At 58.9% G+C, this 23,971-nt stretch overlaps 1 protein-coding gene across 1 annotated transcript; it reads right to left on the bottom strand.

Moving 5' to 3' along the window:
• Positions 1 to 8,551: 8,551 nt before the first annotated feature.
• Positions 8,552 to 21,989, bottom strand: ST6GALNAC1 (ST6 N-acetylgalactosaminide alpha-2,6-sialyltransferase 1). Its single transcript, XM_084863814.1, has 9 exons — positions 21,722 to 21,989; positions 12,633 to 13,344; positions 11,628 to 11,796; positions 10,892 to 11,063; positions 10,428 to 10,566; positions 10,139 to 10,242; positions 9,756 to 9,845; positions 9,586 to 9,685; positions 8,552 to 9,493 (listed from the first exon to the last, which is right to left on the bottom strand). The coding sequence occupies exons 1-9, from the start codon at positions 21,850 to 21,852 to the stop codon at positions 9,302 to 9,304; spliced, it is 1,809 nt and encodes a 602-aa protein (XP_084719940.1). The 5' UTR covers positions 21,853 to 21,989; the 3' UTR covers positions 8,552 to 9,301.
• Between the last annotated feature and the right edge of the window lie 1,982 nt (positions 21,990 to 23,971).

The raw sequence follows: 23,971 nt of genomic DNA, 5'->3' as shown, positions 1-23,971 counted from the left end.
GCATGGTCAGGGCACACCTCCGGGCCGCTCCATCCCCAGCGGGGGGCGCGCAGGAGGCAGCCGGCCATGCTTCTCTCTCACTGATGTTGCTCTCTCTCTCCCTCTCCCTTCCGCTCTGAAGTCAGTACAAATATTCGGAAGGAATGGTGGTGGTGTGCGCATCCGGGGCCTTTCCGGAATCTGGGAATTGGGTGTGACCAGCCGGTTCACCCAACAGCTGAGATGGGGAGGGTGGAGGACCCCAGACGCTCCGGGCTGACGGTGGGCTGAGGCCGGAGCCTGCAGGATGGCTGGGGGGGAGCGGAGGCTGCAGGATGGGCTGGGGAGGAGGGGAGGCTGCAGGATGGGCTGGGGGGGAGCGGAGGCTGCAGGATGGGCTGGGGAGGAGGGGAGGCTGCAGGATGGGCTGGGGGGGAGCGGAGGCTGCAGGATGGGCTGGGGAGGAGGGGAGGCTGCAGGATGGGCTGGGGGGGAGCGGAGGCTGCAGGATGGGCTGGGGAGGAGGGGAGGCTGCAGGATGGGCTGGGGGGGAGCGGAGGCTGCAGGATGGGCTGTGGGGGGAGCAGAGGCTGTGCGCGGCTCACTTGGTGACTGTCCTTGGAGGCCAGGCCCTCAAGCCCTGCATCCCCTTTACAGAGCGAGGCCCCTGGAGGTCTGAGCGCAGGGGGAGCACCGAGAGTCTGGCAGGGGCTTCCGAGTCCGCAGGAGGAGGAGTGCGGACACCTGTGCTCTGACGCAGAGCCCCACCCCCACCATTTCCCCCGTGGTGACTGTTCTCCAGTGGGCATGCTCCTGGGCAGAGCCCTGGGACCTGTGAAACCCTCCAGCGCCCCCCAGCGGTCAGGAGCTGCAGGGACCAGAGGGACCTGGTCCCGGCCCCAGCTTTCTGATCTCACCTGTGGAGGCAAGTCTGCTCTCACCTTAGTCAATTGCAAGTCTTCCCAAAAGCTTCCCGGAGCCATGCCTGTGGTCAGGATGGGTCATTTAGTCTCAGTTATCGTGATTAAAAAAAAAACCCGCATTGCCCAGCCAGTGCGGCTCAGTGGTTGAGCATCAACCTGTGAACAGAGGTCATAGTTCTATTATGGTCAGGGCACAGAGGAAGGGAGAGGGAGAGAAAGAAACAGCAATGATGAGAGAGAATCATTGATCGGCTGCCTCCTGCACAACCCTGCTGGGGATGGGGGCCCCCCCCTGGGCATGAGCCCTTGACCGGAATCGAACCCAGGACCCTTCAGTCCAAAGGCCAATGCTTTATCCACTGAGCCAAACCGGCTAGGGTGAGGATGTTTCTAGGGAGAGTGGGAGAGAGAGGGAAAGACAGAGAGAAACACAGCGATTGGTTGCCTGCTGCACGCACTCTGACCAGGGCCCAGGCCAGGGAGGAGTCTGCAACCAAGGTACATGCCCCTGACCTGAATGGAACTCAGGACCCTTTGGTCTGCAGGCTGACGCTCTATCCTAGGGGTGTCGAACTCAATCAGAGAAGGGGCCAAAATCTAAAATCCAGCCTAAATCGCGGGCCGAATGGTTTACTGAACAGTCATAAACTGACAATGTCATAAACTGACAGCGGAGTGCAGTGATGACAGCGCGGTGCGGGCCACATTGCAAGGCCTGGCGGGCTGGATTTGGCCCGCGGGCCTTGTGTTTGACACATGTGCTCTATCCACTGAGCAACACCAGCCAGGGCAAAAATATATTTTTAAAAAAAGAAAAGAAAAGAAATGGGACGTTTTAGATAATATATTGTAGCAACTCTGGGTACAGGTAACCCTCTCCCCGCCCCAGGCTTGTGATTTGCTGTCTCTTTAGTGATTGGCAGGCTTATTTTTGTGAAGTCCCACCCCCACTCCCTTGAAGGGTTAGGCCCTGGATGTTGCTCTGCAGGGAAGCAGTTCAGTGCACTCACTGGCCTGGGAGGCAGAGATGGGCTGGGCGCTTCCCATCTCTACCCCTGACCACCAGCAGTTAAGCTCCGTTCGGCCTGCTGATTGCCCTATGCTTACAAGATTGGCGAGGAGCTGGTCCTTCTAATGATTACATAGGTCATTATCTGTAGGAGCTGCAAAGGGCAGCTCGTTACTCAATTCTTTTTACTTTGCTTGAATATGTTTGTATATGCTTGAAATTTTCCATCTCATAAAGTTAAATTTATTTCTTTGTCTGTATGTGAAATAGACCTCATCAGATTCTTTAGAAATATAAGGTCATCATTAAGTTGAATTAAAATCTTGAAAAGTATTTATAGATACTTTTCACTTAAGAGGTGTATTATGGTTTTACAAAACTGAGTAATGAAAACTTCCAAGTATTCCGTGTTCTGGAACAATCTTGTGTAAGCATCTTTGTAAAAATACAAAGATTCGCCTATTTCTCACTATCCGAAATGGCATGAATTTCAAGTAAGTTCCTAATCAAAATTTATTAGATGTGGTAATTATATACCACAGGCTGGTTTTGTCATTGCAATCAAAACCATCTTTAGGTGGTTAGTTATTTTATGGAAAAAAGGCCATGATGGACATGGTTCCAGTTGTATTTCAGGAATCTATAAGAAGACACATTTATGCATTGAATTGAGCTGAGTGGAAACTGAGCTTGCAAAAAGCTGACAACTGAATTTTAAATATTAGCTGGGATGTTCTGGGTCTGGGATTGGCGCTTGTGATTCAGACAATTAGAACCCAAAGCTTTTCAAGATTTAAAAGGGTTTTAAATATTTTTTCTATAGACCTAGTACTGGGAAGTTTTTTTCAACCTCTTAGAACTGTTAATTTCTTTAAAAGATAAATGATTTGGCCGAAACCAGTTTGGCTCAGTGGATAGAGTGTCGGTCTGCGGACTGAAGCGTCCCGGGTTCGATTCCGGTCAAGGGCATGTACCTTGGTTGCGGACATATCCCCAGTAGTAAGTATGCAGGAGGCAGCTGATCGATATCTCTCTCTCATCGATGGTTCTAACTCTATCCCTCTCCCTCTCTGTAAAAAATCAATAAAATACATGTTTTTAAAAAGATAATAAATCTAGCCGAGACCGGTTTGGCTCAATGAATAGAGCATCAGCTTGGGGACTGAAGGGTCCCGGGTTCGATTCCGGTCAAGGGCATGTACCTTGGTTGCAGGCATATCCCCAGTGGGGGGTGTGCAAGAGGCAGCTGATCGATGACTCTCTCTCGTCAATATCTCTGTCCCTTCCTATCTGTAAAAACAATCAATAAAATTTTTTTTTAAAAAGATAATAAACCTTAAAAGTATTCCCAGCAAATTTTTTTTGTTAGTTTGGAATCCAAATTGGACCCATTTGCCATCTTGGTCCTAAATACTTTTCAAATCTGTGTTCATCTCTCCAGCCACTCGGCGTGTACTTGCTGTGTCCCCCTGCGATACAGCTGTCCTCTGACTCCCCCATCTCTCCTTGTGTCACTCAGCTCGTGGCCACTGGGACGTGTGCGAAGCGGAGACTCCTGTGTGGTCCACGTCACCGACGGTGACCCGCAAGCCGGGGGCACAGACAGGAAAGCCCGCCCTCCAGTGCAGAGACAGGGCAGGAGCTGAAGGGTGACCATGTACCTCGTCACACATGCACACGTGGGCACTGGAACACGTGGCAGTGCTTGCTTATCAGAGCCCAGCTGACAAAGAAGGCTTACAGTAAAAGCTTGTTTTATTTTAAAAAATATATTCTTATTGATCTCAGAGAGGAAGGAAGAAGAGGGAGAGATAGAAACATCAGTGATGAGAGAGAATCATAGATCGGCTGCCTACTCACACCCCCTACTGGGGACCAGGCCTGCAACCGGGCATGTGCCCTTCACTGGAATCGAACCCCGGACCCTTCAGTCTGCAGGCTGACGGACGCTCTCTCCACTGACCCAAACTGGCTAGGGCTCTGGAAAAATTTTAAAAGACATGATTAAGCTGAAAACACTAAACTAAATTCTTCCTGGGCTCCGGATGAAGATGGCAGAGTGGACATGTGCATCCAATCACATTCCTTCCTGAACCCCCACTCAGATGCTAAGAAAGAATTTTTAAAAGCACAGAGTCAGGGAGGAGAGGGTTGGCGGCCACAGCGACACAGTCCCGGAAACAGAGGATAAGAGGTAACGGATTTAACGTTACCCCAAAACATCCCCCATCTTCCCTCAGCCATGTGCCCTTCCAGAGAAAACCCCTTCCTCACGTGAACCTGCTGTGGAAGTTCCCAAAGCTCACAAACGGGACCTTCGTGTGTGCCGCCCGCGTGCCCTATCACGGCGAGTGCTTCCCATCCCCGGGTGAACAGCCCCCCGGCCCCCCTTTCCCATCCATCCCGGGTGAACAGCCCCCCTTTCCCATCCATCCCCGGGTGAACAGCCCCCCTTTCCCATCCATCCCCGGGTGAACAGCCCCCCTTTCCCATCCATCCCCGGGTGAACAGCCCCCCTTTCCCATCCATCCCCGGGTGAACAGCCCCCCTTTCCCATCCATCCCCGGGTGAACAGCCCCCCTTTCCCATCCATCCCTGGGTGAACAGCCCCCCTGCCCCCCTTTCCCATCCATCCCCGGGTGAACAGCCCCCCTTTCCCATCCATCCCCGGGTGAACAGCCCCCCTTTCCCATCCATCCCCGGGTGAACAGCCCCCCTTTCCCATCCATCCCCTGGTGAACAGCCCCCCGCTTTCCCATCCATCCCGGGGTGAACAGCCCCCGCTTTCCCATCCATCCCCGGGTGAACAGCCCCCCTTTCCCATCCATCCCTGGGGACGGCCACCCAAGCTGCTCCAGTTCCTGTTCGAACACTTGGCACAGGCCTTCCCGCCAATCCCTGGTGGCAGCCACGCAGGGCCTTGTCCCCGACGGACAGCTCCAGGGACAAGCTCCCGGCCGTGTGAGCTGCCTGGTCACATGACCGCCTGTGGAGGGGGCGGAAACAAAGGGACCTGGTTGAGATTGGGGGGGTGGGGGGTGCGCATGGGGTGTGGTGAGGGAAGCTGCCCGCCTGGGACTGGACAGACCTGCCCGCCCCCGCTTCTGGCCGAGTGCCCGGCCCGGGGCGCTGCTCTGGGGTCCCTGGGGAGCCCCTCACTCCACACCAGACAATCAAGTCCTCACCTGCCTCCCCCCGGGCTCCCTGGCACAGGTGTCCCTGCCAAGCCCGGCCCTGGCTCCCTGGCTGCCGTGACTTCAAAGAGCTGGCTGGCAGGAAGGGGGGGAGAGGCAGGTGTGTGTGTGTGGGGGGGTGCTGCAGCCACTGCTCCTGCCCCCCCCCCCCCCCCAGCACACCCAGTCAGACACAGAGGAGCCGGCAGGCGGGCGGGCAGGAGGGCGCACGCCGGGGAGGCTCACGGCAGCACCTGACCGGCCCCTGGTGCTGGCGGAGGGGGGCCGGGGAGCCTGACCGGGCAGGATCCGTCCTTTTAGGAGATCCTGTGGGACATTCACAAGGTGTTCTGGGGCCAAAACCACATGGTTTTTTTTTTTTTTTTTTAAAGAAAACACTTTATTAGACAATATGAAAAAAGAGGATAGTCTTTGTTGCAATCCAAATAATTGGTACACAGGCAGAAAGAGGAAGTCGCAAAGGTGAAAGTTACTCAACAGAAAGAGGCCTGGAGGACGGAGCTCAAGCGGAAGGTGGAGCAACATCGGGCCGGGCGGGAGGAGGGTGCCGGTCTGAGGACGGAGCGGCGTCTGCGGGGCCTGCGGTCAGGGCGCTGCCTTTCCCGGGCGGGGCCGGGCGGCTCAGGGAGGGGGAACGGCCCCTCTGGCCTCTCCTTTCCGCCCGGAGGCGGGGAGGAGGCGGGGCAGGTCTGTGGGCTGCGTGGGTGCCTGTGATTCCCTCACCGGCCACAGGTGGCCGTGCCCGCCGGGCGCTCCGGGTCACACTCACCGCTTGTGTGGACGCTGCCCCCGCAGACACCCGCCTGAGCCCCGCCCGCCGGCCCCCTCTTCCCACTCGCATCCTCCGCCCGAACTCTGAGCTGCCCATCGCCCTGGCGTTGGGTGACGCCCCCAAACAGCCAGTTAGAGCCCAACGGGAGGCGCCCGCCAGGAGTGCCGGGCCTGCTGCTCCCGCACCAGCTCCCCGCGTGGTGGGAGCTGGGGGGGTGCCCTGGGGGGGCCGTTTGCTCTGGGATCTCGTGGTGCCTGGCGTGTACGTGTGTGTGTGTGTGTGCGTGTGTATGCATGTGCGAGTGCAGGGTCAGGACAGGCCTCCGCCGCCTGGTGCCCCTGCCCAGGGCGTGACGATCCGTGTGAGGCACACGTGTGGCAAACAGCTCTGAGCACAGGGCACACACGCTCCGGCGTGTCTGGTGCCTGGACCTGGCCTGCAGGTGACCTTGGCTTCAGGCGCCCGCAGCTGGCGGGGCAAGAGGCGGGGACCGCTGCCAGTCTCCCCAGAGCCCGTCCTGGCACAGACTTCCTCCTGCCCGTCACCCTCCCGCCCTCTGCAGCACCACCCCCCTTCCCCCGGCCGGGCGTCTGCACCCCGTCACCCACTCTCCCCGTGAACCTCAGAGACCCCAGCGCCCCGCACCACAGCCAGAGCCACACACCCGCTGAGCGAGGCTCCGGGCAGCAGCGGAGGACGAGCAGGAAGTGCGGCCGAGGCCGTTGTACTTGACCCTGTCACGTCCGTTAGGGTCACGGAAGGAGGCACGTACGAGCTGACAGGGGTGACGGCCAGAAATCTGTGAGGGCGTCTGGAACCCACCCACATGGCGCCGGCACCCAGGCATGGGGCGCTGGAGGTTTCATTTTTGTTTTTATTTATTTATTTTAATATATATTTTATTGGTTTTTTAAAAAAAATATGTTTTATTGATTTTTTACAGAGAGGAAGAGAGAGGGATAGAGAGTTAGAAACATCCATGAGAGAGAATCATTGATCAGCTGCCTCCTGCACGCCCCCTACTGGGGGTCGAACCTGAAACACAGGCACGTGCCCTTGACTGGAATCGAACCCGGGACCCTTCAGTCCACAGGACGACGCTCTATCCACTGAGCAACACCAGCTAGGTCCAGACTTTTGAATTCTTGCTAGTTCACTCCTGGTGGGAAGAGGCCTGGGGTTCGATGGCCCTCGGGGCTCTTGGTCCAGGCTGGATTGGGTCGAGGGAAAGGGCAGGAGCTATTTAGTGGGAAAACTGCTCTCTTTGAACTGTGTGTCCCTGTGAAGGTTTTAGTTCAAACTAGTGAGAGTCTGAGAAAGCGTCCGGCATGTGTTTCTGGGTGACAGTTGTCGTAGGAAAGAAGGGCTTGGTGACAGGGTGACACTGCGTGCCCCAAAGGGAGGTGTGGTTAGAGGTGCTAAGCTTACAGCCGTGGGGGGCAGAGACCCCAGGAAGGGGGGGGGCAGCACCTGAGGCATGGCGGGCAGGTGGGTGATGGCAGAAGGCTCCTCAGGAGATACCTGGAGCGGGAGGGGCTGTGCGCAATGGAGACGGGTCTCAGGTGAAGGCGACCCAAGCGCAGGTCCCACCACAGACTGTCCTGACCTAAGGCAACGGGCAGGGCCTTTGCACCCTTCAGGGAAGGGCATTGGCTTCCAGGGGTGAGGGGGGTGGAGTACCCCGTCCTCTCTGAAATCAATAAAAATGTGTTTTTAAATATACATTTAAAAAAGAAAGAAAAAAGAACTGGGAACACCTGGGGAAAAAAGCAAAAAAAGCTGGGCATTAGAGAATGGTGCGCCGAGATGCTGCCACCTACCGCCCTGCGCTGGTACTGCACCCTTTCCCAGCAAAGCAAATCAGTCCTCTAGGCACTACGGGTAGAAATTCTGTTTAGCTCATTGGGGTTCTGGGCTTCAGAGTCCAATTCTGGAGCTAGGGCCCAGTGAAGGTGACGGAAACGGCTCTGGGTTAGCCCAGTCTCCTGGTGGGGGCTGAGAGTGTTCGGGGAGAATGGGAGAATGACGGGAGCTCCTGGTTCATCAGACGTGCTCGCGCAGCGGTTTTTAAAAACCTGTGACATGGGCGCCCTGGGAGCCATGCTGCAGACTAGAGGCCCCTCAGAAAGGGGTAAGGGGTGCTTCTCACAGGGAGACTGTGATTCATGAACACGGGGACGGGAAGATGTGAACGTGGTTCCAAGGACAGCCCAAAGCACACGCACACGTGCCAGAGCCCAACGGGACGCTAAGGCGCATTTACTGACAGGTACAAACCGGCCGCCACCCACAGGGACAGCCACCTGTGTCTCCACTGTACAACACGGACAGCCACCCGTGTCTCTATTTACAACACGGACCGCCACCCACGGGGACAGCCACCGTGTCTCCACTGTACAACATGGACAGCCACCCGTGTCTCTATTTACAACACGGACCACCACCCACGGGGACAGTTATCAGTGTCTCCACTGTACAAATCGGGCCACTACCCACGGGAACAGCCACCGTGTCTCCATCGTACAACATGTATTTGCATCTCCGTGGACAAGACTTTTTTTATCCCCAGTTCCCCTCCCCCACCCCAAAGCCCAAAGACAAGATGGCTGCTCAGAGAACCCCAGCAGCCCTCAGCCCTCTTCATCTCAGGGCTCCCATACGCGCGAGCGCCTGGTATTCTGCAGCACACCCCAAAGCGTGGTTTGCAAAAACAAAAGAGGTATAATGGTGATTCATTCGCGCCGGCCGGCCGGTCGGTCACTGCGGTCACGTGTTTATTCCGCTCTGAGGGGAAGGCCCGAGGGCCACCGCAGCCAGGGCTGCGGCCAAGACCCACCGCCCGGACGTCCGCAGTGAACTGAGCGCCTCCAGGCTTCCCCGCTGCGAAGAGACCGGACTTCACACTGTGTTCCCATCCCTCCGCTCCTGTCTCTGCCCACAGCCTCTGCAGGGAGCGTGATTTTCAGCGGATATCGGTTCACTTAAAATTCCTCCGTCTCAAGAAGGGAGCCCTGCCCTATCCGGTGTGGCTCAGTGGATAGAGCGTCGGCCTGTGGACCGAAGGGTCCCGGGTTCGAATCCGAACGAAGGCCCTGAACCTCCGTGGCAGGCTCCTCCCGGGCCTGGGCCCCGGTCAGGGCTCATGCAGGAGGCAACCAACCGACGTGCTTCTCTCACATCGATGCTTCTCTCTGGCTCCCTCTCTCCCTCTCTCCCTGACAATCAATGGGAAATACCCTCTGGTGAGCATTTAAAGAAGGAAAAATAAAAGGAAGGCCCTTGTCCTCCCCATCCTGGGACAGAACCTTCCGCCACTTTCCAGGCTCTCCCAACGCCAGTCACGGCCGCCTGAGGGCGGGCCTCTTGGTGCGGGCGGACGGAAGGACGGACGGAAGGACGGACGGACAGGCCGAGCCTCCGGGCCTCAGCCCCGCGGCGGGGGTGCCTCGGGGCGCTGGTACAGCCGGATGATGCCCTCGTCGTGCAGCCGCTTCCAGAGCGCCCTCTCGAGGCCGAAGTCGTGGTTGACGTAGAAGACGGTCTTCCTCCACGCGCGGTCGTAGTAGTGGTCGGAGAAGCGCTCGTGGCCGGCCGTGATGAAGCCGTAGGCGCTCACCTGGAGGGGGGAGGAGGAACGGCCTCTTCTCGGTCTGTGCGCGCCGGGGTGCCCCCTCCCCTCCCCGCCAGGTCGGGCCGCCCGCTCCTCGCCTGGTCGCAGAGCTGCAGGGCGGTGAGCAGCAGCAGGGCGCCGGTGGTGGGCCGGTACATCCGCCAGTGCGCCGTGTCCAGGGTGCGGGACCGCAGGAACCTGGACAGGCCCGCCCGCCCGGTCAGAGCTGCCCGAGCACACACCCACCCCCCTCCGGGCGCCGGCCCACCTGTTCTTCATGTAGCGCAGCAGGTCCGGGTGCAGCAGCAGGTACCGGTCCAGCCGCAGCGCCTCCCGGAAGGCCGCCTGCGGCCTGTGCCTGCGGCAGGGGGTCACCGCTCCGTCCGCTCCCGCCCGGGCCTGGCGCCCCGCCATTGCTCTGCCCGCACACGCACGCACACGCACACGTACATGCATGCACACGCACACACGCAGACTCACACGTGCATGCACACGCACACACGCAGACTCACACGTGCATGCACACACACAAGCACCTGCATGCACACACACATTTACACTTGCATGCACACGCACAAACATGCACACACACTCACCCGTGCATGCACACGCACACGCACATGCATGCACACATGCCAGCACACACGGTACCTGAACCAGAAGAGGTTTCCTGTCTTGTAGGTCTGGTTCAGGAGCAGCGCCTCCAGCCACTCATAGTCCCGGGAGCCTTCCAGGAAGTGCAGGTAGCGGACGTCCTGGGACCAAGGACGGGGCTGGGGCCTGGCTCTGCCTGCAGCCCCCGTGCGGCTCCCAGGCCTGGTCCCCCCGCCCGCCCCGCCTCTTCCCTGTGAGCGGAGCCTGTGCCGCCGCAGCTTCCCGGGACGCTTGCCCTCTCCCCTGGGCGCCCCTCGGGGCCGCCGGCCGGGCCATCCCCCCTCACCTCCCCCAGCGGAGCGTGCCGGAAGCCGCGGCCGCCCAGCAGGTACAGGGACTGCGTCAGGGAGAAGGCGGTGAAGCCGTAGAAGGAGGTCCGCGTGCCCACGTCCTGCTCGTAGCCCTTGATGAGGGCGCCGCTCAGCCTGTGCGGAGGGACAGGTCAGAGGTCAGACGGCCGGGCGCAGGGGGAGCTGCTGTGGGGAGCACGAGGGCTGGAGAGAGTGCCCTCCCCTGGGGGGGACGAGGGCTGGAGAGAGTGCCCTCCCCTGGGGGGGACGGAGAGAGTGCCCTCCCCTGAGGGGGACGAGGGCTGGAGAGAGTGCCCTCCCCTGGGGGGGACGGAGAGAGTGCCCTCCCCTGGGGGGGACGGAGGGACGGAGAGAGTGCCCTCCACAGACCCGGCTGGCTGGTGCGGGTGCACAGAGCCGGGCTCTGCAGGAGAGGCTGGGGCGGGGGGCGGGGGCTCACCGGAACACGTAGTCGTGGCGGTCGATCTCCTCGCCCACGTGGGAGTTGTTCAGGATGCCCCCGTTGCCCACCACGGCGCAGCTGACGCACTGGGTGCTGCCCGCAGGGAGGCCGGCCAGGAGCAGCTGCTGCTGGGCCACCGGCGGGAAGCGGGACACCACCTCCTGCACCACTGGGAGGGGGGCGGTCAGAGCCGGGGGGGGGGCGGTCAGAGCCGGGGGGGGAGGAGGGGGGGGCGGTCAGAGCCCGGGAGGGCGGTCAGAGCCGGGGGGGGGGCGGTCAGAGCCCGGGGGGGGGGCGGTCAGAGCCGGGGGGGGGGGGCGGTCAGAGCCCAGGGGGGGGCGGTCAGAGGCGGGGGGGGGCGGTCAGAGCCCGGGGGGGGCGGTCAGAGCCCGGGGGGGCGGTCAGAGCCGGGGGGGGGCGGTCAGAGCCCGGGGGGGGGCGGTCAGAGCCCGGGGGGGGGCGGTCAGAGCCTGGGGGGGGGGTCGGTCAGAGCCCGGGGGGGGGGTCGGTCAGAGCCGGGGGGGGGGGCGGTCAGAGCCGGGGGGGGGCGGTCAGAGCCCTGGGGGGCCGCGGTGGCCTGTGGGGGCAGTCAGAGCCGGGGGGGGTGGGGGCCCGCGGTGGCCCGGGGGGGGCGGTCAGAGCCTGGGTGGGGGGGCCGCGGTGGCCCCGGGGGGGCCAGTCAGAGCCCGGGGGGGCCCCGCGGTGGCCCGGGAGGGGGCAGCCCCGCACTCACGGGAGCGGTTGAGCTCCATGAAGCCGAAGGGCGGTGCGAAGTGCTCCAGGCGCGCCCACTCGCTGGGGCTGAAGTGCCGGGCGTCCAGGAAGAGGGTGAGGTTGGGCAGGAAGAGGCGCTGCAGCCAGGGCGACTTGGCGGCTCGCACCTTCACGGAGTCCGGGCAGCTCTGGAGGCGGGGGCGGTCAGCCGGGCGGAGGGCATGGCCGGCGGGCGCGGGGGGGGGGGAGGCGGGGGCGGTCAGCCGGGCGGAGGGCATGGCCGGCGGGCGCGGGGGGAGCCGGCCGACCGGAGGCCTGCCCCAGGCCCGCCACCTTCGTAAGCCCCCTGGAGGCCCGGAGGCCAGGCCCCTCTGTCAGCGCGGGGAGGGGGCAGCGGGAGGGGTGCCCGTGTGCTGCCTGGGCGTGGGGCAGTTATGTGTAAGGTACATGTTTCCTGTGTGATCTCTCAGGGAGGGAAGCCATGGGAGGTGGGGGGACCACTCTCTGCAGCAGACACGGTATTCCCAGGCGCTAGCCTGGGCACCTGGTTGGGCATTCTTCGATATATACACCTACATCTACACATACAGGTATGTACATTTACATATACACATCATATGTGCACATAAATAATGCATACTTATATAATTGATCTCAGAGAGGTCAGGAAAGGGAGAGAGATAGAAACATCAATGATGAAAGAGAATCATGGATCGGCTGCCTCCTGCAAGCCCCCTACTGGGGATGGAGCCTGCAACCCAGGCCTGTGCCCTTCATGGGAATTGAACCGTGACCTCCTGGTTCATGGGGCAAAGCTCAACCCCTGAGCCACGCCAGCCGGCACCAAGTCGGGCATCCTTGTCTGTTGGCACAGGAAGGATGGGGCGACCCAGGGGGTGGGGGAAGGGGCACCAGGCCGAGCCCAGGAGCGGAGCCTGGGAGGCCAGGGCGGGGTGGGCGGAGTGCCCGGAGGGGCGGCGGAGGCAGAGGTGGCGGCGGAGGGCAGGATCCTGGCAAAACTCACCGTCTGCAGGCTGCCCCCGTCCATGCTGTACTGCTCCTCAAAGTCCCACTTGGGCTCGGCCTTGAAGTTGGCGGCCCGCAGCCCGGAGGTGGTCCGTGTGGTGGGGCTGCGGGAGGGGGTGGCGCGTGGGGCGGCCCTTGCTGGGGTCCCGCCTTTGGTTTTCCTGGCGAGTGACCCCGCTCCCGGGGGGGTCAGCACCTCGGCCCGGCTGTGCGGCAGGGGCGTCCCTGCCAGGGGCGCCCGGGGCTGTGCCGGTGCTGTCCCCGCGGCCCTGGCCGTCTCGTTCCTGTCCCTCCTCCCTCCGCTTGTCCTCGCACCCAGAACCCACGGTGCCCCTGTCCCAGCGGGGGCCGGCCCCCCAGCCCGACTGCGCGGAAACGGCGTGCCCACCGTGGTGCCCTGACTCCTCAACAGTGCCGTCCTGGCTGTGCCGGGCGCTCTGGCCGCCATGTGGCCCGTGGCCTCCCTGTGGCCTCCAGCCTCTTTGTGGCCCGTGGCCTCCGTGTGGCCCGTGGCCTCCGTGTGGCCTGTGGCCTCCGTGTGGCCCGTGGCCTCCGTGTGGCCCATGGCCTCTGTGTGGCCTGTGGCCTCCGTGTGGCCCGTGGCCTCAGGGTGCGTGTCCAGCGTGCTGCTCTCCTGCGCGGACCCTGTGTGGGTGCGGGCCCTCCTGTGCACGGGGGGCGCCAGGGCCGGGGTCCTCTGTCTGTGCTGCCTGGGGACAGAGAACATCTGATGAGGGGAAGTGCCCGTTGGGAGGAAGGGCACCCCCCCCCTCAGAGAGGAAGCCTGGCCTCTGGGGCCTCCCCGTGGAGCACCCTGCCGGCGGGCTCGGGTGGAGCACGCCTAGGAGCCAGGAGGTCACAGCTGGTTCCCGGTCAGGGCCCAGGCCGGCTGCGGCTCCATCCCCGGCGGGGATCCTGTGGGTGTGCAGGAGGCGGCCGCCGTGGTTCTCTCTCGTCGTTGGTGTTTCCCCCTCCCCCCTCCCTCTCGGCGGGTTCTCTGAGGCTCCCGGGGCACTGCTCCCGCCTGAGGTCTAAGACTGAGTGTGCGGCCCCAGACCTGGCGCTTGGGTTGGGTGGCTGTGCCCTTCAGCCGACCTCGGGTGGTTTGTGTTTTGTTTTTTAAATGAAGTGCAGGGAACAATGGAAACCTTGTTCAAAGAAGATGGGCTGCGAACCGTGACTTTGGAATCCAGGGCCTTGGCCGAAACCGGTTTGGCTCAGTGGTAGAGCGTCGGTCTGCGGACTGAAAGGTCCCGGGTTCGATTCCGGTCAGGGGTATGTACGTTGGTTGCAGGCACATCCCCAGTGGGGGGTGTGCAAGAGGCAGCCGATCAATGATTCTCTCTCCTCGATATTTCTAACTCTCTTCCTCTCTGTGAAAAATCAATAAAATATATTTTTTTTAAAAAAGAAATCCAGGGCCTTGGACCGGGCCTGCCTTTCAGATTCGCTCGAGGCGCTGCCTGGCGTCCGGCCGGAGAGTCCGCGGAGGAGCCGGGAGGGAGGAGTGACCGGCGGAGGGCCCGGGCCCGGGGCTCATCCCCCGCAGCGGCTCCTTCTCTTTCTCGCCGGCCTTCAGCCCCCGTGGCGTGTGGGCGGCCACCCCTCGCGCCGGCTCTGGGGATTGTCGGCTCTCTGAGCTCCCAAGGCCCCATTTTGGGGGCCGAGATTCTACCCACTTAGGCCTTTTCTCCATCCCTGGCCAGGGTCTGGGTGATACCACGGGTGACATCCCGGGGTCCACCCTGTGCACAGAAGGACGTCAGTCTCCAGAGACAGAGGGGGTCGCTGGCCCCTGCGATGGCAGACACCCCCAGAGCGTTCACTGTGAGAGCACGCTGACCCAGGGGGGGGCAGGAGGCAGCCGGTAGAGGTTTCTCTCTCACCATCCATGTTTCTATCACGCTCTCCCTCTCCCTTCCTCTCCGAAGTCAATAAAAACCTATTTATAAAGAATAGAGAACGCCAGCCCCTGCCCAGGGAAAGCTGGCGATGGTGTGAGCTGCTCTGTTCAGGAGGAAGACGGTGCACCCTCCCGAGCCGCCCTTTAAGCCCATAATTGAGCTGAAGCTCCGAGGGCAGCCCAGAAGCCCGGGTGCTAACCCCACTTGGCAAACAGCGGCTGCTCTGGCTGACTCCTGGGTGCGACTCCACTTCCCGCGCCCAGACCGCGCAGCCGGAAACGCCACCTCTGTCTTTAGGGGAAGTGTCAGCAGTGACCCGGGCAGTGACCGCAGGACGCCGTTCTGGTTCATTTTAATTCCCTGTAATTGCACACACCTGTGATTGCTAAGGAGGCGGGTGTTTATCCAGGCATTACCGAGTCTCAGGTAGGTGTTTGCTGAGTGTTCTGATGTGAAACTTCCATCCTTTGTACACCAAGGGCTGGGCTGGGGGAGGGTGGGGTGGGGTGCAGGGCGGGGGGCGGGGGGACCTCTTTCTATTGAGAGCCTGTAGCTCAGAGGGCCAGGCAAACCACTCGTGGGTCACAGCCAAGCCGGATGCCGGAAGCAATTTAATTTCCTGACTCCGACCTGTTTGGGCGGTAAAGATCCACGGCTGCACTGGGAGTAGAAGCTCTGGAAACCTCCGGCTCCCATAAATGAAACACAATCTGGCATCCTCTTCCCTCGACATTCTGAGTTTGTTAGTTTGCTTGTTAATCCTCGCCTGAGGGTACTGGTATTTTCCCGTTGATTTTTAGGGAGAGTGGAAGAGAGAGGGAAAGAGAGAGAAACATCCATGTGAGAGAAACACGTCCATCGGTTGCTCCCTGCATGAGTCCCGACCAGGGCCTGGGCCAGGGAGGAGCCTGCCATCCAGGTACGTGCCCTTGACCGGAATCAAACCCAGACCCTTTGGTCCGGCAGCAAACACTCTCTCCCCTGAGCCACACCCGCTAGGGCTCCCTCTAAGTTCTTCTTAAAAAAAAATAAAAATAGGGGAGAATCCAAGATGGCTGCTCGGGTAGGCACCTAGCCGCAGCCGCACGCAACAATTTCAATAAAATACAACTAAAATATAAAATGGACATTACCCAGAACTACAGGAAAGTCAACTGACTGGAAATTCTACAACGAGAAGCAAGGAGAAAACCAGAAGGAAGCGCGGAGGAGCTGTAAAAGCCCAAGGTACGGAGACACGCGGCGCGTGCGTGGAGAGGACGGAGCCGGAGAGGAGGGAGGCCGAGTGCCTGGCGGGCGTTCCCTAGCGAAAAGGAGATAAACACTCCGACTGTGCTGGGCCCCCAACTGCTCTGAACCCCCGTTCTAGGCCAGACCCCGGGGACCCAGGCTCACACAGAGGGAGCTGGGCTGTAAGGCGGGACCCGGGGAAGCAGCGAAAGGAGGTCCCAGAGGCGCGCACACAGCGCGCAGAGAAGGGCCGGCCGGCTGTGCTGTAGGACTGCCCTGGCGGGAAGGAGACAGGCTCCAGACTGCTCTGAACGCCACCTCCAACTCCACTTCCAACTGAACTGAACCCCAGTTTCGGGCCCATTGCGGGAGAGCTTACACTGTTTGGTAGCAGGCGAAAATCGAGGGCACCTTTCTCTCAGAGGCGCTTGCAACAAGTACTGAAGGACCCTGAGTCTCAGGAGTCGCATAGGGCGGGGCTGACGGAAGCCAAGGCTGTAGGCTCCACCCTGAAACTCCGCCCCCATCAGGAAAGCTGCCTGCGAAAATGCCTAAACCAAATAGATCACAAACGAAAGAAATGGAGGACAAAAAGCGACTGGATATAGAGTTCAAAACCACACTTATAGGGTTTTTCAAGAGACTCCTAGAAAAAGCCGATAAAATAAATGAGACCTATGAGGATATGAAAAGGGATCAACAAGAAATGCTAAGGGATCAACAAGAAATAAAGAATACATTGTCTGAAATAAAAAATATTCTACAGAGTCCTAAAAACAGAATAGAAGATCGCAAGAATCAAGTCAAAGATTTGGAACATAAAGAGCCAGAAGACACTCCTCTGCAGAAGCTAGAAGGCAAGAGAATCCAGAAAATTGAAGATAATGTAAGAAACCTCTGGGACAACTTCAAACGATCCAACATCAGAATCATGGGGGTCCCAGAAGATGAGAGAGAGCAAGATATCGAAAACATACTGAAAGAAATAGTGACAGAAAACTTCCCCCACCTGGGGAAAGAATTGGACTTACAAGTCCAGGAAGCACACAGAACTCCAAATAAGAGGAATCCAAAGAGGACCACACCAAGACAAATCATAATTAAGATTCCAAGAGCAAAGGACAAAGAGAGAATATTAAAAGCAGCAAGAGCTAAGCAGGTGGTTACCTATAAAGGAGCACCTATACGATTGTCAGCTGATTTCTCAACAGAAACCATGCAGGCCAGACGGGAATGGCAAGAAATATTCAAGGTGATGAATAGCAAGAACCTTCAGCCAAAAATACTCTACCCAGCAAAGCTATCACTCAGAATCGAAGGTCAGATAAAGAGCTTCACTAATAAAAAAAAGCTAAAGGAGTTCATCACCACCAAACCAGAATTATATGAATTGCTGAAGGGGGTTCTTTCAGAAGAGAAAGTAAATAAAGATAAAAATTATGAACAACAAATACGTAACTATCAACAAGTGAATCTAAAAACCAAGGAAATTAAAAAAAAAAATCTGATGAACAATATTAACTGTTGAATATAGTAGAATCAGAGGTATGGAAGGGGAGTGAACTGATGATTCTTGGGGAAAAGGGAAGAGGGGAATGTGGGAAGAGACTGAACATAAACTGTGCACCTATGGATGAGGACAATGGGGAGTGGGGAAAGGGCAGAGGGTGGGGTGGGAAGGGGGGGGGAAAGGAACACTTGTAATAATATGAACAATAAAAATTTATTTAAAAAAAAAAAAAAAAAATCAATATGTTGTAAAACATCTCAAGGAAATAAATACTTCCACCCCTGAAAAAAAAAAAAAAAAAAAAAAAAAAAAAAAAAAAAAAAAAAAAAATAAATAAAAATATATATACACACACACACACACACACACATATATATATATGTGTGTGTGTATATATGTGTGTGTGTGTGTGTGTGTATATATATACACCGTGTTTCCCCAAAAATAAGACATCCCCTGAAAATAAGACCTAGGCAATTTTGGGAGAAAAAGTTAATATAAGACACTGTCTTATTTTTGGGGAAAGAGGGTATATATATATATATATATATATATATATATATATATATATAATTTATGTCTTACAGAGACGAAGGGAGAAGGACAGAGTTAGAAACATCGATGAGAGAGAAACATCAACCAGCTGCCTCCTGCATGCCCCCCACCAAGGATGTGCCCGCAACCAAGGTACATGCCCTTGATCGGAATCGAACCTGGGACCTCTCAGTCCGCAGGCCGGCGCTCTATCCACTGAGCCACACCCGCTAGTTCTTACGTTTGCGTCACACGAGGGGACTCTGGGAGCAAAGACAAGACTGAATGTTGGAAGCGCATTGAGACAGTGCTGTCCCGGAGAGAGGACGCTGGCCCTGCCCGGCCAGGCCCCTCCGATGGCTGGAGGCGGAGACAAATAGCACGGTTGGTCCCACCCACAAGAAATTCAGAAAAACAGCCGCTTTGGGTTTCCGCCGGTGCCGGCGGCTGGGCAGAGGGCGGCGATGCCTCGGGGTCCGGCTGAGGCGTGGCGCTGGGGCTGACGGGACAGGCGGCCGCACCCCTTTATCTGTGCGAGGAGGGGAGGGCGATGGTAGTGTCCGCCCGGAAGGCTTGCCAGACGGTCAGCGGCCGAGGCTGAGACACTGGTGGTCACATCGCGCACCAGCCTCCCGGTGGGAGGCCTGTCCCGTCGCAGACGTGCCCGCCCGCTCTCTCCCCTGCTGCTCCCGCTGCCCACCGCCCCGAACCAGCCGGTGCGGCCGCTGCCCTCCCTCCGCCCGCCCTGCCCGGGACGGCCTTGCCCACAGGCTGCCCCGCAGGGACCCGGGTTCCTTACCCCCCTGCGGCGCCGTTTGTAAGCAAACAATCAGCAACACAGCCCTGGAGCCCAGGTTACTATCTGCAAACCTCCTCCATCTCTGAAACGATCCTGCCATAACATGCCATAAAAGTGCCATAAAAGAAATGCTATAAAATGCCATAAAATGACATAAGAGTGCCAACAGCCCTTTGATGAGTGACCATCACATACCAAGGTGTCCTGACCTTGGCAAACTCTCCACCCTCGGGGTTGGTGGTTTATAGCTTTCTCTCTCTCTCTCTTTCTTTCTTTCTTTCTTTCTTTCTTTCTTTCTTTCTTCCTTCCTTCCTTCCTTCCTTCCTTCCTTCCATTCTTTCCTCTCTCTCTCTTCCTTCTTCCCTTCCTTCCTTCCTTTTTATAATTTTTAGAATAGTTTGATCGTTTTTAGAGAGAGGGGAAGGGAGAGAAGCATCAATGTAAGAGGCACCTCCATTGGCTGCCTCCTGCACGCCCCTCACCGGGGATCGAGCTGCAACCTGGGCATGTGCCCTGCCTGGGAGTTGAACTTGTGACCCTTGGATGCAAGAGAGGACACCCAACCACCTGAGCCACAGCAGCAAGGCTCCTTCAGCTCCTGACTCTCCTCCCCCGCCCAGCAGCGCCATGGGGAGGAGAGTCTCCATCACAACACTCCTATTGTTCGTCTCTCTCTCTCTCTCCCTCCCTCCCTCCCTCCACCTCCCTCCCCCCTCTCTCTCCTCCCCCCTCTCTCTCCTCCCCCCTCTCTCTCCTTCACTCCCCCTCTCCCTCTCTCTTTGTTAATCCTCACCTGAGGATATTTTCCTATTGATTTTTAGGAAGAGGAACACACGTTCTTGCAGCAGCAGACTGAGCTGTAACAGAGGTCAGAGGTCACCCCTGTGGCTGTCTGCTTTTCAGAGGAGCGTTGATGGTATCCATCACTCCGTGATGTGAACACAGCCCTCGTCTGGGCAAGTCCACTTCCAGGAATCTACCTGCAGGAATCCTTAGCGTGAGGACTCACCGGTGTGAGAGAAACTAGTGACAGCCCCGGTGCCCATCGATAGGAGCTAACTAAATAGATGACAGCGTTCCGTGGAATACTATACAGCCAGGAAAAAGGAGGGAGCGGCTCTGTGAGCCCGGGGAAGGATGCCTACGAGCTAGTGTTGAGTTAAGAAGTCCACCTGCGGACCAGTGTGCACCTCCCCACCTGTCGCCCACCTACTTCCCTGACCGCCGACCGCCGCTGGCCGCGGGAGGGCTGCAGAGCGCATGGGGAGAGCTCAGCTGCGGAACCCAGATGCTGGGTTTGAACCCTGGCCCTGCAGCTTCCTAGCAGGGTGAGCTGGTGACTCACGGGAGCTCCAGTTTCAGGATGCTCACACCACAAGCATAAAGCCTACAGGGTCCCGCCCGCCCCGCTTCTAGAGAATCCCGCAGAAGTGTTAGCTGCGATCCTGTGTACCAGAGAGGGAATGTGCCAATGGCCATCACTCCCTCACAAGATGGCGGCCCCCACAGCTGAGGCCAAGCTCCCTAAGGAGCCTTAATGAGCACTCAGCAGGGACCTGAGGCTACGCCCCTGAGGGGTTTGACAGGGGACCCCAGGGCATGCCCGCCCTGGCATCAGGCTTAACGGGGCACCTCAAGGTGTGCTTCCCGTCCTGGTGCTGGGCTCGGGGACCTCAGGCTGCTCTCCTGGCCCCAGAGCCGGCCGGGGTACCTCAGGCCGCACCCCCCACCTGGCTGGGCTTGACAAGGGTGGGACTGGCCGGGTCTGGATCTAGCACAATTGGGGGGAGGGGGCAGCCGGGTCTGGGGTCTCACGCGATTTTGAGGCGCATGTGGGTGGGCGAGGACCTGACTCTGGGTCCCGTGGTGTGCCCCAGGCTCTGACAGGAGGAAGGTTTTCATATACAGTTACTAATTTTCTTTCCTCTCTGACACTTCTATTACAGAGAAAGGGCAAATAGCACTATTATATTATTTCCTCTAAGTAATCCCCTTTTCATGTGCACAAATTTCACTAGAAACATAATAACCACATGTGCACCCAGGTATCAGGAGTGGTCACCCCGAAGAGTGGGTAGAGATGGGTATAATGGAGAGACCCCCCCTTCCTGCCTCCCCTTTCTGTATTTTTGTAAACTCCACGAGAACAAGCACAGCTGTCAGCTTTTCAGAAGGGTGAAACACGGTTTTAAAAAATTGAGTCTAGAAAGAACAGGGTCTCTCCCTGCTGGAGGTGTGCTTCTTCTCTAAGAACACCGGGCTAGCCCGGCCAGCGTGGCTCAGTGGTGGCACATCGACCAGTGAACCAGGAGGCCATGTTCGGTTCCCAGTCAGGGCTCAGACCCGGGGTGGAGAGGGCTGGATCCCTGGTGTGGAGCGTGCAGGAGGCAGTTGATCAGTTAATCTCTCTCATCATTGATGTTTCTCTCTCCCCCTCTCCCTTCCTCTCTCTGAAATCAATAGAAAACTGGTCTAGGAAATTCTCTCCAAGGATTCTTTTTAACCTTTTGTTTAAAATATTTTATTGATTTTTTACAGAGAGGAAGGGAGAGGGATGGAGAGTTAGAAACATCGATGGGAGAGAATCATTGATCAGCTGCCTCCTGAACACCTCCTACTAGGGATGTGTCCACAGCCAAGATACGTACCCTTGACCTGAATCGAACCTGGGACCCTTCAGTCCGCAGGCTGACACTCTATCCACTGAGCCACACCGGTCAGGGCTCTCCAAGGATTCTTGAGGCCCAGGGTTTAAGCTGCCTCCCAGCGCTCAGGCTTCGTAGGGAGAGGTGGTTGCCAAGGGAAGGGATGGGTACACGGGGTAAGTCTTGTGCTTTGAGACCCTGAGTGGCACATGAGAGCTAACCCAGAGCCGCCCTCAAACTCACAGGCCCAGGGACAGACTCTTGCTTCCTGTCTGCCTTCTGGAGCCCCAGCCCGTGGCTCTGCCCCCATGCCCCGGGGCCTCCACCGTCCCAGGCGGCCCCTGGGCAGAGGCTCTGGACCGCTGACCCCCACATGGGCACAGCCGTGTCTCTGAGTTCCCCCGCCCTCCCCCCGTTTCCATTCCCGCTAACGAATGGCCGGGAGCCTGGCCCGGCCGGTCTCACCTGGTGGGCTTCGTGCTCGGCGCCTTCACCAGGGCGGCCAGCGTGAACAGGAGGAAGATCAGCCCGGCCAGGAGCAGCAGCCAGCGGGCGGCGCGGCCCGGGGCACCGAGCCTGGGCAGGGGGGGCCTCATGCCAGCGGGTCGGGCCCTCGGGAGGCGCCCGCATGTCCCGGGGCCTTGGCTCGGCCTGCGGCGGTGCGGGGAGCGGCTCCGGGATCCTGGCCGGGGAGCACACGCCCTCTGTCCTCGGAGCCGCGGGGAGCCGGGCACAGGTGTCTGCCAGGGGGAGGAGCGGAGCCCGTCTGCGGAGGAAAACTCCTTTTGTTCAGACAAGTTCCCCGTCCATCCCTTTGTCCCGAAGCCAGCCTCGGGGCGGAGGACTCCGTGTACGACAAACACTGTCAGATGGCAGGAAACCTGCCTCCGTCCCGTCCCACACCCCGGGGACCCCGGCGGGCACCGCCTCCGCGCAGGAGGTGAGGTTTTTCTGTTTTGTCTTGTTTTTAATATACACTTTATTGATGTTTACAGAGAGGAAGGGAGAGGGATAGAGAGCCAGAAACGTCGATGAGAGAGAAACATCGACCAGCTGCCTCCTGCACACCCCCCACCGGGGATGTGCCCGCAACCAACGTACATGCCCCTGACCGGAATCGAACCTGGGACCTCTCAGTCCGCAGGCCGACGCTCTACCCACTGAGCCAAACCGGTTTCGGCGGGTCCCCTTATTTTTGTCATAAAACTCACCTCGTGTCGAAACCGGTTTGGCTCAGTGGATAGAGCGTTGGTCTTCGGACTGAGAGGTCCCAGGTTCGATTCCGGTCAGGGGCATGTACGGTGGTTGCGGGCACATGCCCGGTGGGGGGTGTGCAGGAGGCAGCTGATCGATGTTTCTCTCTCATCGACGTTTCTGGCTCTCTATCCCTCTCCCTCTCTGTAAAAAATCAATAAAAAAATATTAAAAAAAAAAAATAAGGGGACCCATTAGGTCCGAGGCCCCCTAGCAATCTTACTTAAAAGACCATCCTAGAAATAAAAAAAATAAAAATAGAAAGACCGTGCCCTGCGTCCGGCAACCGCCCCGCCCCGCCCCGCCGGAGCGCGCTGTCCTCAGCCCCACTTCACAGGCAGGGACATGGCCTCCGGGGGAGCAGCTTGTCCAGGAGCCCGGAGGGAGGGGGTGGAGGGGGAGAAGGGGGACCAGACCGGCTGGCCCGAGGCTCCCTCCCTCTCCCTGGAGGCACAGGCCCAGAGCAGCCCTCCGCTGCCTGACTGGGCACAGAGAACAAACGCTCGGGGCAAAGGGCCCGCTGGGAGAGACACGTCGATATCAGTTAGGAAAACAGAACGTCCGGAGAAGCGGCAGGTGGTTCGTTCAGAAAGCACTGCGGGCGGTGTGTGTGCGGACAGGGGCGCCCGGCAGGTGCATGGGGGGGCGGGTGTGGGGCCGCTGGAGGGCTGGGGGCGGCCGTGCCTCTGGGGACTCAGCCTCCGGTCTGGGCCGTCCGGGGCCCTCACTGGGCAGCACCATAAAGGCTGAAGCAGCCCTCCCTCCGGGGCGGAGGGAAAGGAGATCGGGCGTCTGAGCAGCGGAGTCACCCTGGCACTGACGGCTCCTCTGTCCCCAAGGTGGGCCGAGGGGCGCCGTCCGGGGGTGAGCCGTGAGCGGGGAGGAGCCCAGGATGACGGGTCTGCCTCTCTCCCGGCACACTGCCCCCGTCCGCGCCCACACGCCGGCTCTCCAAACATTTTCTCAGCGGCCCTGAGTCCGGCCAAAACTGCCCCGCCCTGCCGGCGCGGCTCAGGGGCTGCGCATCGGCCCAGGAACCGGGAGGTCATGATTCGGTTCCCGGTCAGGGCACAGGCCCGGGTTGCTGGTTCGATCCCCGGGGTGGAGTGTGCAGGAGGCAGCCGATCCATGATTCTCTCTCATCATTCTCTCTCATTCTCTTTTAGAGAGTCCCTCTCTCTCCCTTCCTCTCTGAAATCAATGAAAATATGTTTTAAAAGCCCACAGATTTCTGCCTTTAATTCTTTCCCCCGGGTTTGCCTGAACTCTTGGCACCAGCACTCACCCTCCGCCCAGGTGCCCGGGGGCAATGCCAGGCCGAGGGCACAGAGAGGCATTTCCTGGCCCGCCGCCTGGGTCTGATGAAACAGAAGTGTCTTTTTCATCTCACCGTGTTTGAAGAGACGGGCTAGGGGCCTCCACGAAGGGTGGGGACCCGGTTGGCCGCTGGTGCCGGCTGAG

This window comes from Pipistrellus hanaki (genome assembly GCF_964339955.1).
Source record: "Pipistrellus hanaki genome assembly, chromosome: 16".
In the NCBI taxonomy this organism is placed as follows: Eukaryota; Metazoa; Chordata; class Mammalia; order Chiroptera; family Vespertilionidae; genus Pipistrellus; species Pipistrellus hanaki.
This window is presented reverse-complemented; position numbering and strand designations above follow the sequence as displayed.

What these genes read in the sequence shown, in the direction of transcription:
- ST6GALNAC1 (XM_084863814.1), bottom strand. Translation starts at nt 21,852, where the DNA reads ATGAGGCCCCCCCTGCCCAGGCTCGGTGCCCCGGGCCGCGCCGCCCGC. An exon ending in CATGGAGCTCAACCGCTCCC is followed by an intron (nt 11,064 to 11,627) that starts GTGAGTGCGGGG and finishes CCCCCCTCCCAG; the next exon opens with TGGTGCAGGAGGTGGTGTCC. An exon ending in GGCACGCTCCGCTGGGGGAG is followed by an intron (nt 10,243 to 10,427) that starts GTGAGGGGGGAT and finishes CCTTGGTCCCAG; the next exon opens with GACGTCCGCTACCTGCACTT.